The sequence below is a fragment of the Pelophylax lessonae genome, assembly GCF_965119305.1.
Source record: "Pelophylax lessonae genome assembly, chromosome: 4".
Lineage (NCBI taxonomy): Eukaryota > Metazoa > Chordata > Amphibia > Anura > Ranidae > Pelophylax > Pelophylax lessonae.
The window spans coordinates 12,273,321-12,288,604 of NC_138771.1; the positions used below are offsets into that span (position 1 = coordinate 12,273,321).

General features: G+C 46.9%; 1 protein-coding gene across 1 annotated transcript in view; it reads left to right on the forward strand.

The window, feature by feature from the left end:
* The window catches only part of LOC309552195 (CTD small phosphatase-like protein 2), a 100,154-nt gene that overhangs the window by 63,155 nt on the left and 21,715 nt on the right, over positions 1–15,284 (forward strand). The window contains exon 6 of the mRNA XM_082253020.1: positions 65–143. Within this exon, the coding sequence (XP_082109146.1) occupies positions 65–143 (79 nt within the window). The remainder of the gene's footprint in view (positions 1–64; positions 144–15,284) is intronic.

Below are 15,284 nucleotides of genomic sequence, written 5' to 3' on the forward strand. Positions count from 1 at the left end.
CAGAGATTTGTACTCTTTAGTCCTAGTTATGAGAGATTGAATGATTGGTCTCTTTCTGTTTTAGCTCCGGTATCTCCAGATAGCGGCTACTCTTCTGCACACGCTGAAGCAGCCTATGAAGAGGATTGGGAGGTCTTTGATCCGTGAGTAGTTTTTGTACTTTTTTTTTTTTTTTCTTACCTGTGAACTGTTCTTGATGGCTGAGGGCCTCAGCCTACGAAGTAAAACTGGATAAAGAAGTGGTAGCAAACCCATGTAAGGGTTGTTTGTTCTAGAAGCTGATTCACCCTAAAACTCTCACTTTTTCCTAAGTGTTTATTAAAGCAGAGTTCCACGCTAATTTGCATGCATGTCCATATTTATTGACGTTCACTTGGCCATTCCTTTTTGAGTAGTGTCTTTATTTATTTTTTTTTGCATAAGAGTACCTTTCTTTTCTTTTTTTTTTTTTTAAGGCCTCATGCACACGGGGCGTTAGAAAAAACGTGCTGCAAAGCTAGTTCTGACGCCAGAAAAAGCAGCTGTAAAAACGTGCATTCATTAGCTTTTTCCATTTGCATTATTGCACGTTTTGCCACGTCGCTTTTAGCAGCGTTTTTTTCTGCCTCCATTAAAAATCAATAGTTCCCTATGGGAGCCTATTGATTTGAATGGAAGTCGCACCACAAGTCGGATCAGGATGATCCGACTTGCGGCGCAACTTGCACTGTGAGAATCTTGAGGGGGAACTCCACACCAAAATGGGGAAAAAACGGCGTGGGGGTCCCCCCCAAAATCCATACCAGACCCTTATCCGAGCATGCAGGCCAGGAAAGGGGAGGGGACGAGCAAACGGCCCCACCCCCCCTGGACCACACCAGGCCACCTTGCCCACATGTTGATGAGGACAAGGGCCTCATCCCCACAACCCTGGCCGGTGGTTGTGGTGGTCTGCGGGCAGGGGGCTTATCGGTATCTGGAAGCCCCCTTGAACAAGGGGGCCCCCCAGATCCCGCACCCCCTCCCTATGTGAATGGGTATGGGGTACACTGTACCCCTACCCATTCACCCCATAAAAGGCAGTGTGTGTAAATAACGACAGGAGACGTTTTGGGAAGTTTATTTAAAATCTTCATCCGGTCTTCTCCATTCTGGTCTTCTCCCCATCCGCTCTTCTTCTCTTCTGCTGTCCGCTCTTTTGCCCTTGGCTCTTCTTCTTCCTCCGGTCCTCCTCAGACGATGTCCCCGGTGTTTATGCCGGTCTCTGCAGCTTAATATATAGCCATTAGAGGCGTGGCCGTCTGATGACGTCACCGGGAGGCCCCGCCCCTTATGTCACAGAATACGTCATCTGTGACATAAGGGGGCGGGGTCTCCTGATAACATTGGGAGGCCACGCCCCTAATGGCTATATAATAAGCTGCAGAGACCAGCATAATCACCGGAGACATCGTCTGAGGAGGACTGGAGGAAGAAGAGCCAAGGGCAAAAGAGCAGAAGGGCGGACAGCAGAAGAGAAGAAGAGCGGAGGGGGAGAAGACCAGAGTGGAGAAGACCGGATGAAGATTTTAAATAAACTTTCCAAAACGTCTCCTGTCGTTATTCACATACACTGCCTTTTATGGGGTAAATGGGTAGGGGTACAATGTACCCCATACCCATTCACATAAGGAGGGGTCCGGGATCTGGGGGGCCCCCTTGTTCAAGGGGGCTTCCAGGTACAGATAAGCCCCCTGCCCGCAGACTCCCACAACCACCGGCCAGGGTTGTGGGAATGAGGCCCTTGTCCTCATCAACATGGGGGCAAGGTGCTTTGGGGTGGGGGGGTGCAGAGCCCCCCCTGCCCCAAAGCACCAACACCCCCCATGTTGAGGGCATGTGGCCTTGTGTGGTCCAGGGGGGGTGGGGCCGCTCGCTCCTCCCCTCCCCGTTCCTGGCCTGCATGCTCGGATAAGGGTCTGGTATGGATTTTGGGGGGGACACCACGCCGTTTTTTCGGCGTAGGGCTACCCTCAAATTCCATACCAGACCCGAAGGGCCTGGTTTGGAACCTGGGGGGACCCCCACACCGTTTTTTTCTATTTTGGCGTGGAGTTCCCCCTCAAGATTCTCACAGCGTAAGTCGGATCATCCTGATCCAACTTGCGGTGCGACTTCCATTCAAATCAATAGGCTCCCATAGGGAACCATTGATTTTGAATGGAAGAAAAAACGTATACCGCGACTTAACGCACGTTAAGCAACGTTATAGCAACGTTATTCAGCCTTTAGCAGCGCCAGACGTTTTTACAGCTGTAGCGCTGGTCCTCAGAACGCGCAGGCAGTGGGTTCTTCTTGCAGCTTAAAAACGCCTAGGCCACTAACAGCTCAAAAACGTCTGTGTGTGCATGAGGCCATAGAATAACATGGAGGGGCGTTTTTGAGCTGCAAAAAAAAAAAAAACGTCTGACGCTGCTTACAGCGGCTGTAAAAACGCCCTGTGTGCATGGGGCCTTTCTCTATCGCTCATTGACAGACGTAGTCTTCTTGATTCTCAAGAGCTGGGTTATGTTGTCTCCGCAGGAGTAGGACTAGGCAGAAAGGCAAAACGTTCTGGCTCCACCTTAGGGGCAGTCCCTGAGGGTATATCCTCCCTCTCTCTGCTACAGGGAATCAGTTTTTTTCTGTCTAGTCAGGAGTAAGGACCTAAGTTCCTTGCTGGGATCTTTTGATCCTGGCAAGACTTTTTTTCTTTAAGAAAAATACATTTTTTAGGTAGTTTTTCTCCAGTGTTTTTTTCCTGTGAGATCTTCAAGCAAAAATGCCGGACTGGGCGACACTTGTGGTCACCCCAGCCGGCCTACGAGCGCGCGCAGACCATGGCATTGCGCTTGGTCGGCCGCGACACATTCAAGTAAGTATGCGGGGCCGGGCGACGGGCTGGGTGTTGAGATCCAGTGGTCACCCCGGTTTCTGCCTACGAGCGCGTGCAGACCAGAGCTCTGCGCTGGGTCAGCCGCGACGGAGTCCCAGTGGAGGGACTGACCTTGCGAGTTAAAAGTCTCGCTTGGACGCCAGGAACCAGAGAGTCGAGGCGCCTGGAGTGGTCCACAAACCCCCACCCCGGTGGAGAGGGTATTGTGAAGAGAGGGTGCCTGTCGGTTTGGTATGGTGAGTAAACGTTCCCTTTTTTTCTTTCCTCGTTATGAGGCAGTATGAATTATGGGCCCCTCCATATGTGGTCAGTATATATCTGATACTTACAAGTCCCCCTTGTAATACAGCATGTGTTTGTGGGAAGTGGACTTGGTTTGAGAGCTAACACTCTACCCAGCAGACTGTAACATTACAGCAGACATAGGAGGTATAATCCTACCTTATTTGTAGTGTATCTCCTGTAGATCCATATATCGCCTCTTAGCAGAGATGCAGGTGGATGTGCTGGAAAAACTATTTCGGCGGTCCGCCGCCATTTTGCCGTAGACCAAGTGCATGTATGTCCTCAGGTCACGCCGGCCGCCATGTTTTTGGAGTCTTATGTCTCTTCTATGGGGGCGGCCATGTTTCGTGAGCCCAGCTACCTCGTGGAGAGCTGGGAACGCCGGAAGGCGTACACAGGGGGCGGAGCCACGTCCTTCTACCCGGGAAAAAGCAACAGCTCCTTCCAGTCTGTAAAAGACAAGACGCTGACTGCAGTTGGTTGGAAACTTCACTGCATCGGTTGGTGAGCCTTGGGGGTCCCTCTCTCTCTCTGTGGGATCGAGAAGCAGGTACTCTGAGGGGCGCTATTGCGCTAGGGGGAGACACACAAAAAAAAAAAAAAAAAAGTTTTTTTGTTTTGCTGGCAAAGCTGTCCTGAATTAACATGGACCCTGCCACTCATGTATCTCCTCCGGATCCCCTCGAGGGGTCTGCAGGATCCTCCAGCACCCCACTGACAATTGAATCATTGTCAGCTATTATGGAAACTTTTGTGTCCCGGGTGGAAGTGGCTTGTCAGGGACAGGGCGCAAGAAAGCGACCCCCGCCTAACCCCTTATTATCTGAAACCTCGGATTCAGACTCTGAGCCTATTTCTGCAGTTGCAGGTACTTCATCTGGGATTGGTGTCTCGGGTCCTGTCTCTTCAGACAGCGAGGAGGATGTTTCGGCATCCGCCATAGCCCGAGAGGAAGCGTTGGTAAACGCACTCATTGTATCTGTTCAAGAAACCTTAAGGTTACAGGGTATTCCATCGGAAATAGCTGAAACTGAAATCCCTTTTGGGACTAAAAAACGCATCAAAGTGGCGAAGGTTTTTCCATTGCCCAAATGTTTTGGCAATCCAATCGAAGAAGAATGGCGTCTGCCAAAACGCACTTTTACTATTTCTAAACGCATTGACAGGCGTTATCCGTTTGAGGAAACCCTCATTAAGAAATGGACAGAACCACCTGTGGTGGATTCACCAATTGCTTGATTGAATAAAGCCACAGTTATTCCTCTAGAAGACGCTCCGTCTTTTAAAGATCCAGTGGATCGCAAGATAGAAGCTATGTCTCGCACCATGTTTTCCTTGATTGGATCAGCTTTCAGACCTATAATAGCTATTGGTCTGGTTTCGCAGGCTGTAACTGAATGGACCAAGTGGTTACGCCGGGACTTAGAAGAAGTCCCTCAGGCGGTATCAGATTTGTTGGAACAAATGATACAGGGGTTACAGTTTGTGTGTGATGCGGCGTTAGACGCCACTCCATTATTGGCGCGAGCATCAGTCTCAGCAGTGGTTCTCAGGCGTACACTGTGGCTAAAAGGTTGGTTAGCCGACCAAGGTTCCAAAAAAGCATTGGCTAATATCCCCTTTTTAGGAGAGCGTCTATTTGGAGCCAACTTAGATGAGATCATTAAGGATCTCACGGGTGGAAAGAGCACCTTTTTACCGCAAAATTTTAAAGGTAAAGGAACTCGTCAAAGACGAGGGCCTTCTTTTTCTGCTCACAAGAGGTTTTTTCGTCCCGCGGGTGAAAAAACTAAGTCCTCCAAAGCTCCTGCAGGAGGCATCAGGGGTCGTTGGTCGGGCAAGCAAAAGCCCGCCCCCTCCAGACCTGAAGATAAACCGTCCAAAGCCTGAAGGTGCGCCCCCACCCATAACTGGGGTGGGGGGACGTCTTCGCCGGTTCCCGGATCCATGGCTTTCCAGAATCCCGGACAAATGGGTTTGCGAAGTCATAAGGTCAGGGTACAAGATCGAGTTTCGATCTCTCCCACCGGCGCGATTCTTCCCTTCCAATATCCGACTATCCCCGGATCGTTTAGAAGATCTGCGGAGAGCAGTCACAGATTTACTACAACAAGGAGTGGTAGTCCACGTTCCTTGGACAGAACGGTTTCAAGGGTTTTATTCAAACCTATTTACAATACCCAGGAAAGAGGGCAAAGTGCGTCCAATTCTGGACTTAAGAGCACTCAATTCTTTTGTCAACATAAGAAGATTCAGAATGGAGTCCATTCGCACAGTAGCAGCCTTCCTGCATCCAGGGGATGTCCTAGCGTCCAGAGACATCAAGGACGCATATCTTCACATTCCCATTTTCGCAGGACATCAGCGGTTTCTACGCTTTTCCGTAGAAGAGAACCACTATCAGTTTGTGGCGTTACCTTTCGGTCTCGACACGGCTCCGCGGGTCTTCACGAAGGTGTTGGCCCCAATGTTGGCACTTCTGCGCCAAAGAGGCATATCGATCCTTGGTTACCTAGACGATCTTCTGCTTCATGCAGAGTCTCCTCAGACCTTGCTACAAAACATAGAAATTACTATGATTTCTTTACAGGAATTCGGGTGGCTGGTGAACCAGCAAAAGTCATTTCTGGTTCCCACCCAGAGGCTCGAATATCTGGGTCTAATTCTAGACAGTCAGGACAAGAGTTTTTCTTCCGGTAGGGAAACTCCGGAAGATTCAATCAGCAGTCCAGTTGTTACTATCCAACAGCTGGTCTTCTCTTCGAACTTGCATGAGGGTTCTGGGGTTGATGGTGGCTTCCTTCGAAGCAGTCCCATTTGCCCAGTCCCATACCCGAATTCTTCAGCAAGAGATTCTTCTCAGATGGAATCGGAATCCGGAATCCCTGGACAATCAGATCCGATTGAGCAAACAGACCAGAGAGTCTCTGGTCTGGTGGCTTCGGTCTCCGATGCTCAGCCAGGGAAAGTCATTTCTGCCAATATATTGGACGATAGTGACCACGGATGCCAGTCTATCCGGACGGGGAGGAATTCTCGGTCAGTTATCTGTCCAGGGACTTTGGTCCCCGGAAGAATCCAGGTTACCGATAAATGTATTGGAACTGAGAGCGATCAGACTTTGTCTGATTCACTGGACCGAGCAGCTCCAGGGCAGCCCGGTTCGGATCCAGTCGGACAATGCCACGGCCGTGGCTTATGTCAATCACCAGAGGGGCACCAAGAGTGTCCGAGCGGCCAAAGAAGTGGCTTGCATTCTTCGCTGGGCGGAACGATTTGTTCCAGCAATCTCTGCGGTGTTCATTCCGGGGGTGGAGAATTGGCAGGCAGATTATCTCAGCCGTCAGACTCTGGATCAGGGGGAATGGTCCCTCCATCCAGAAGTTTTCCACCAGTTGTGCCTACGGTGGGGCACCCCGGATGTGGATCTGTTGGCATCACGATTCAACAGAAAAGTTCAGAGATTCGTGGCTCGCTCCCGCGATCCTCTAGCAGAAACCGCAGACGCACTGATCGCCCCGTGGGGGCAATACCAGCTAATGTATGCCTTCCCTCCTCTCGCGTTACTGCCAAGACTTCTTCGCAGGATAGAGGAGGAAGGAATTCCAGTAATTCTGGTAGCTCCGGACTGGCCTCGTCGAGCTTGGTACGCCGACGTGGTCAGACTGGTGGCGGACGTCCCGTGGAGACTTCCTCTCAGGGAGGACCTACTGTCTCAGGGACCGATCTTCCATCCTGCTTTACGATCGCTGGCTTTAACGGCCTGGCTATTGAGACCCAGGTGCTGAAGGACAAGGGTTTGTCAGCTTCAGTTATTCCTACTCTAGTTGAAGCAAGGAAAGCGACTTCCAGAAAGATTTATCATCGCACATGGAAGTCCTACATTGCATGGTGTGAACCTTTGGGGTTCCGTCCTCGGTCTTATTCGATTAGTCGAATATTAGCTTTTCTGCAACAAGGGGTTGAGCAGAAACTGGCCTTGAGTACTATCAAGGGTCAGGTCTCAGCATTAGCTATCTTCTTTCAGAAGCCTTTGGCTACTCATTCCTTGGTGCGGAATTTCATCCAGGGGGTGCGACATCTGGCTCCGCCAGTGCACGCGCCGTTACCCCCTTGGGATCTTAATTTAGTGTTGTCGGTTCTTCAGAAACCTCCCTTTGAAGATATTAGGGAGATTCCTCTACCTACATTGTCCCAGAAGGTGGCCTTCTTGGTGGCTATTACTTCTGCACGCAGGGTGTCAGAACTGGCCGCATTATCTTGTCGTTCACCATATCTGGTGGTTCATAGAGATAAGGTGGTTCTTCGTCCGAATCCATCCTTCCTACCAAAAGTGGTTTCAGAATTTCATCTGAATGAAGAAATTGTGTTACCTTCCCTGTGTCCTAAGCCCAGTCATCCGCTAGAGTTTGCTTTACACTTCTTGGATGTGGTCCGGGCGATCAGGGTATACTTGAAAACGACAGACTCGTTTCGCAAGACGGATTCACTTTTTGTGATCCCAGATGGACCCAAAAAGGGGTTGCCTGCATCTGCCGCGACCATTTCCAGATGGATCAGACAGACGGTAGTACAGGCTTATTCTATTAAGGGTCGGAAGCCCCCGTTCCCTGTTAAGGCGCACTCTACTCGGGCACTTAGTGCGTCATGGGCCTTTCGCCATCAGGCGTCAGTGGTCCAGGTGTGCAAGGCGGCTACCTGGTCGTCGGTGCATACCTTTACTAAACATCATAAAGTTGATGTGATGGCATCGTCTGATGCCTCGTTTGGCCGCAAGGTTTTGCAGGCCGCAATTTGAGGAGACCAGTGGTCTACCTCGAGGGTTTTTTCCGTTGGAAAATTTTTCTTTAGTCTCATTCTTTGTTTATAATGAGCCTTTAAAACTTCTAGTTTGGCACCGGTTGGGCCTTCTAGATTGGATTTGATTTTGTCAATCCCACCCCTCATTTGTGGCACTGCTTCTGGATGTCCCAGCTCTTGAGAATCAAGAAGACTACGTCTGTCAATGAGCGATAGAGAAAAATGGATTTTTGTAAGATCTTACCGTAAAATCCTTTTCTCTTAAGCTCATTGACAGACGTAGTACCCGCCCCTCTATCATTGAGTTGGGTTGGGTTAAATTCTCTGTTACTGCTTTAGAACAGAACTGATTCCCTGTAGCAGAGAGAGGGAGGATATACCCTCAGGGACTGCCCCTAAGGTGGAGCCAGAACGTTTTGTCTTTCTGCCTAGTCCTACTCCTGCGGAGACAACATAACCCAGCTCTTGAGAATCAAGAAGACTACGTCTGTCAATGAGCTTAAGAGAAAAGGATTTTACGGTAAGATCTTACAAAAATCAATTTTTTTTTAAAAGCTCCATTTACGTCCATCCTCACCGTGGCGAGGTACGTCCTATCCTTTTTTGCGTTTGGCTTCTGTAATACTAGTGTAATCAATCCCAGAAGTTGATGGGCATCCTCCACTGCTAGCATTGCGTTAGTTCTAAATCTGAAATTACGTGATGCTAGGCGGAGATAGGCTTATATACCTGCTTTAAACATAGTGGGCCGTGATAAGTTCCCACTGCACATTCACGAGATTAGGAGGCGCTTTCTGGGTTGCCAGCAGCACCTAATCTCGGAGGAGACTCCTAGCGGGCTTCAGATGCTGGCACTCAGGATGGACGCGTGCTGGATCAGGAGGGTACAGTGAGAAGCAATACTTTTGCTAACACAGAAAACTTTGTCAGATGCAGCATATGCCAATATTTTTTAATCCATAATTGGCGACTATCATGGGGGTGATTGGAAAAAAAATAAATAAAAGGCCGGGAATAAGAAACAAAAAACAGAACTCTCCAGATTAGAAACATAAACGGTATGACATAAGTCTGCACCAGGAAAACGTGCAAGGTTGTGCACCGAAATTGAATACAGAATAAATTGACAACCATAGCAGCAGGTACAAAATAGGAATATAACTAATATAGATCAGGAACTAATTAAATACCTACATTCACCATCCACCCGTAATGTAGTGCGGACAAGTGGCTACTGCAGGCAAAGCAACATACTGGAACGTCACTGCCCACTTCCGAGTTCAGGGTGTGTGCATGACACTCTATGATTGTACACAATGGGAACCTGTCATCAAGTCCCAGGCCAATGATTTATGGCCAGGAACTGCTGATCGGATGTGTGCAATCACAGCCCAGAGCCAAGTGTTGGTGAACAATACCGTCACCCCGGTACAGTTTTTTATTTTTAGAGCTGGCAGTTGGCTGTCTGGTTAAAACAATCCCAGCGGCTAATGAGCCCCTGCACTGCTTTTACAAGCAGCGGGCGGGGACGTTCCCCTCCCGCCACCTTCTACAGCTCGTTCGGGCTTTCCTGTCCTACTGGGAGACCTGAGCGACCAGCTGGCTGGATAGCCAAACAAAGCCGGTATCCGCTATGGTAACCCAGAAGCGATGACCGTTTGACTGCCGGTGTTCCGTGAAAAAACCATACCCAAAAAATTCCATACCCTCGTCCCTTCCGGTCAGCGAACAGCTGAGGAGCTTACTAGTGCGCATGCTCGGGAGGATATGGAATGTGTGTTATAACGTTACACCGCATCAGCTGTTGCGGCGCTTACATTTTAAAACATCTCCGCTGCAACATCAATCATCTCCGCTCCTACCCCTGTCACTTCCCTGATGTCGGCTACTAAATGTAAAAGCGGATCACGGAGCCGAGATCTCCGTTATTTACATTTCATACACCCGCCGCCGCTTTCACATTCGTTAGCCAAGATGAGGGAAGTGACAGGGATAGGAGCGGGGATGATTCATGTTGCAGCCGAGCTCTTTTAATGCAACCGCTGAGTTGGTGTAACGTTACACACACTACTGTGAAAATGTCATACCCTCCGAGCATGCGCACTAGTGAGCTCCTCAGCTGTTCAATGACGTATACGGAGCTGTGAGCATGCGCACTGCTACTCTGCTCAGCTGTTCAATGACGTATACGGAGCTGTGAGCATGCGCACTGCTACGCTGCTCAGCTGTTCCATTACGTTTCTGACAGGAAGTGACGTGGGTATGGAATTTTCACGAGGTATGCTTTTCTCACGTTACACCGGTTTACCCCGATTTTGAACGCCCCCATTTATAAAAAATCAAAAGCATTCAAAAACATCAATCTTGGTGTTTTGGGTGCTTTTAAGGGCAGAGAAGAGGAATTAGGGGTCTTATAGCCCCCAGTTGTCTCCATAAAGAGTACCTGTCACATGTCTATTACTGTCACAAGGATGTTTACATTCCTCATGGCAGTGTTAAAAGTAATAAAAAAATACAATTTAAAGCAAAAGTGTAAAAATAAAAAAAAAAAATTTAACTGCCTTTGTCCGTCCATTGCTCCTGCTCAAAAGTGAACGCGCAAGTTGGTCCCGCGCTTACGCCAACAACAATCGTCCCACACACCAGCTATCGCCACGAATGTCAGAGCGTGGGCAGTAATTCGAGCACTAGACCTCCTTTATGCATCTAAAGTGGTAGCCTGTAAAAGCTTTTAAAGCGTCGCTGCTGGATAGTAAAATTTACGTTGTTTGTCGCCGTTGCATGGGTTTACTCGGCGTATCCTGATCTTTTATATTTTACAAAAATAGGGTTATGTGTGGTTTTTTTTTTTTTTTTTCTCTTTGCATTCAAATTCAAAAAATGTATTTTTCATGTATGTAAAACAAAACACTGCCAAGATACTGTGTGACAAAAAAAAAAATTGCAACAACCGCCAGTTTATTCTCTAGGGCTTCTGCTGTAAAAAAAAAAAAATATATATATATATTATATTTATATATATATATATATATATATATATTATATTTATATATATATTATATTTTTATATATATATATTATATTTTTATATATATATATATATATATATATATTATATTTTTATATATATATATATATATATATATATATATATATATATATATATATATAATATATTTGTTTGGGGGTTATAACTATTCTGTCATATGTAAGCAAAAAAGTGCCAGAAAAGGCCTGGAGCTGAAGTGGTTAAAAAAAAAAGCAAAAAAAAAAAAATTCCTTTAGAGGTACTTTAATTGTCCTCAGAAGGGCCAAATAAAATTTATTTCCCATCAAGCACAGAGGTGGTGTAGTCATTTATATTGTGCTTATCACATTGAAGCATGTTCTAATTTACCCTGTGGCTGTTGTCTACTTGCTCGACCATGTTTTGGGTGTAGCAGTGCTGTTGGCGTGCAGATGAGCCTATGGAGCGCTTTTATGACGCACGTATGACATAAGGGAAATGTCATTGGCTTTCCTTGTTGTGGCCCAGCAGCCATGATACATGGGAGGCATTCCTGATCAAGCCGTACCCTGCTTCCAGAACAGAACCAGCAGGTAGGTGACCGTTGTGCTGCCCATATGCCTGACACTTTTCTTCACAGCATTGGAGCTTTCAGCCTCAGCAGTCTGCCAGCCACAATTTTGTTGATTTCCCAGTTGTGAGTGATTAGACAATGAAAATTGCAATTGCTGGGAGGTATTGAAGTGGCAGTCGAAAGGCATTTTATACCGACTTCAACTTCAGTTTTGGGCATTTGAAATTGGGAAACTATAGGTGGCTGATTGTAGCAGCTAAAAACTAATGGAGATCCTAAAAAATGTGCAGGTTAATAGCAAGCTTTAAAGTTACCTATTGCTTTCTGATAGCGGTGAGCAATATATGATTGATATGTGCTCAGACCTGAGCAAATGCAGCATGCTGACATTTCTGAGATCATTCATAGTTCATTGACAGGTGCATCTGACCTGTGCTTGTCATCTTCTGACCTGCATTTTACCTGCTTTGGGCCAATTATGTGTTCCCTTAGACTTGGATGAGAAGAGAAGCAGTTCTGATACAAACAAAAGCCTTCCAGGGGGGGAGTCTTTCTAACCTGACCACCTCATAAGGACTATACGTGGTGTGTGTGTGTAATAAATAAATAAATAAATAAATATATATATATATATATATATATATATATATATATATATATATATATATATATCTCTATCTCTAGATTGTAAGCTCTAACGAGCAGGGCCCTCTAGTTCCTCCTGTATTGAACTGTATTGTCTTCCCTCAAACTGTTGGCGCTATATACAGTAAACCCCCCTCCATTGCGGGGGTTACGTTCCGGACCCAGCCGCGAAAAGTGAAATTCCGCGAAATAGAAAAACCCTATTAAAATGCATTGTAGGCATGTTTATTTTACTGTCACTGTACGTGTAAAAGCATTTTAAGGTCTTTAAACACACTTTTAAAACAATAGAAACTCATTTAAACACATAAAAGATACTGAGAGACATAGCAAGAGCTATGGAAAACACAAATATATAAAATTTTTAATGATTTACATAGTAAAATAACATTACAAAAAAAAACGCAAATTACCGGGACCGCAAAAACTGAACCGCGATGGAGCAGGGGATTACTGTAAATCCTGTATAATAATATATATATATATATATATATATATATGGCTTTGCAAATTTGCTTTGAATATAGGAGCCAGCTAAAAAAGTTAGGTGCCAGTTTTTTTTGTTTAGCGTAGCATGGGTTGTCAGCACCCCGGGGAAAGGCAAGTCATTCGCGCCCCCTAACTTACAGCAGAGCGGGCCAGTCTGTAACTCCAATGTAACGCCGTGTCGTCAGGGTTATAGGCTGGCCAGTAAGAATAACGCTAAAAACCTGTTATAGGGGGTAACTCATTCAAATGCATCGTGGCATGTAAAACACCCTCATCTGCTGCCTAGCTTAAGGGTGGCTTTTGGTGGGTGGCAAAAACCTGTATCTACTGTACATTTTTACCACCCAACTGCACATCTAAATGAAGCCTTAGTGATACTTTTACCAGTTCTGGACCAGAAGATTTTACCCCTTAAGGACCAGGCCATTTTTTGTGTTTCGGCACTGCGTTACCTTAAGACAATTGCGCGGTCCCACAGATAGAGCTTTCTTTTGGTGGTATTTGATCACCTGTTCGGTTTGTATTTTTTTGCGCTATAAACAAAAAAAGAGCAATGGACGGATGGAAAATAGGGTTTCTATCCGTCCAGATTTGACGGACCGAATCGGATGTCAGCGGACATGTCTCCGCTGACATCTGATGCCCCATAGAGATGCATGGGGCATCCGTTCAGATCCGCCTGAGAAACGGACAGGCGGATCTGAACGGTCCGCAAGTGTGAAAGGGGCCTTGCAGTGTAAATTTGCTGTCCCCTCAAAATAACTCAACACACAGCCATTAATGTCTAAACCACTGGCAACAAAAGTGAGTACACCCCTAAGTGAAAATGTCTAAATTGGGCCCAATTAGCCATTTTCACTCCCCGGTGTCATGTGACTCGTTAGTGTTACAAGGTCTCAGGTGTGAATGGGGAGCAGGTGTGAATTTGGTGTTATCACTCTCACTTTCTCATACTGGTCACTGGAAGTTCAACATGGCACCTCATGGCAAAGAACTCTCTGAGGACCTGAAAAAAAGAATTGTTGCTCTACATAAAGATGGCCTAGGCTATAAGAAGATTGGTAAGATCCTGAAACTGAGCTGCAGCACGGTGGCCAAGACCCACAGCGGTTTAACAGAACAGGTTCCACTCAGAACAGGCCTTGCCATGGTTGACCAAAGAAATTGAGTGCACGTGCTCAGCGTCATATCCAGAGGTTGTCTTTGGGAAATAGACGTATGAGTGCTGCCAACATTGCTGCAGAGGTTGAAGGGGTGGGGGGTCAGCCTGTCAGTGCTCAGACCATACGCCGCACACTGCATCAAATTGGGCTGCATGGCTGTCATCCCAGAAGAAATCCTCTTCTAAAGATGATGCACAAGAAAGCCCGCAAACAGTTTGCTGAAGACAAGCAGACTAAGGATATGGATTACTGGAACCATCTCCTGTGGTCTGATGAGACCAAGATAAACTTATTTGGTTCAGATGGTGTCAGGCGTGTGTGGCGGCAACCAGGTGAGGAGTACAAAGACAAGTGTGTCTTACCTACAGTCAAGCATGGTGGTGGGAGTGTCATGGTCTGGGGCTGCACGAGTGCTGCCGGCAATGGGAAGCTACAGTTCATTGAGGGAACCATGAATGCCAACATGTACTGTGACATACTGAAGCAGAGCATGATCCCCTCCCTTCAGAGACTGGGCCGCAGGGCAATATTCCAACATAATGACCCCAAACACCTCCAAGACGACCACTGCCTTGCTAAAGAAGCTGAGGGTAAAGGTGATGAACTGGCCAAGCATGTCTCCAGACCTAAACCCTATTGAGCATCTGTGGGGCATCCTCAAATGGAAGGTGGAGGAGCGCAAGGTCTCTAACATCCACCAGCTCTGTGATGTCATCATGGAGGAGGGGAAGAGGACTCAAGTGGCAACCTGTGAAGCTCTGGTGATCTCCATGCCCAAGAGGGTTAAGGCAGTGCTGGAAAATAATGGCGGCCACACAAAATATTGACACTTTGGGCCCAATTTGGACATTTTCATTTAGGGGTGTACTCACTTTTGTTGCCGGCGGTTTAGACATTAATGGCTGTGTGCTGAGTTACTTTGAGGGGGACAGCAAATTTACACTGTTATACAAGCTGTACACTCACTACTTTACATTGTAGCAAAGTGTCATTTCTTCAGTGTTGTCACATGAAAAGATAGAATAAAATATTTACAAAAATTTGAGGGGTGTATTTACTTTTGTGAGATACGGTATGCAGCCTCAGCTGCACTGGGAAGTGAATGAATGGAAAATGCTCTGTGTTGGGCGTCTTTCTGTTGATTCAGAAATTAAACACAGTTTACTATGCCTCAGTTGTGAATGGACAACAGTGAGTGACCGGTACCGATCACTCATTCTGTTTATTAAGACAAGGAAGAGGCCAGTAACTGATATATTTACTGCCCCTCTTCCTCAACTCTCAACCCTGACACATCCCTTGCAGCTGCAGGGAGAAGAGGGAGGGGGGGTAGTCAGCAGCTCTGGGGGGAGGTGGAGAGTGGAGGAAGGGGCCAGTAAATATCAGTCACTGGCCCCTTTTTTTGAATGAACAGAGTGAGTGATTGAT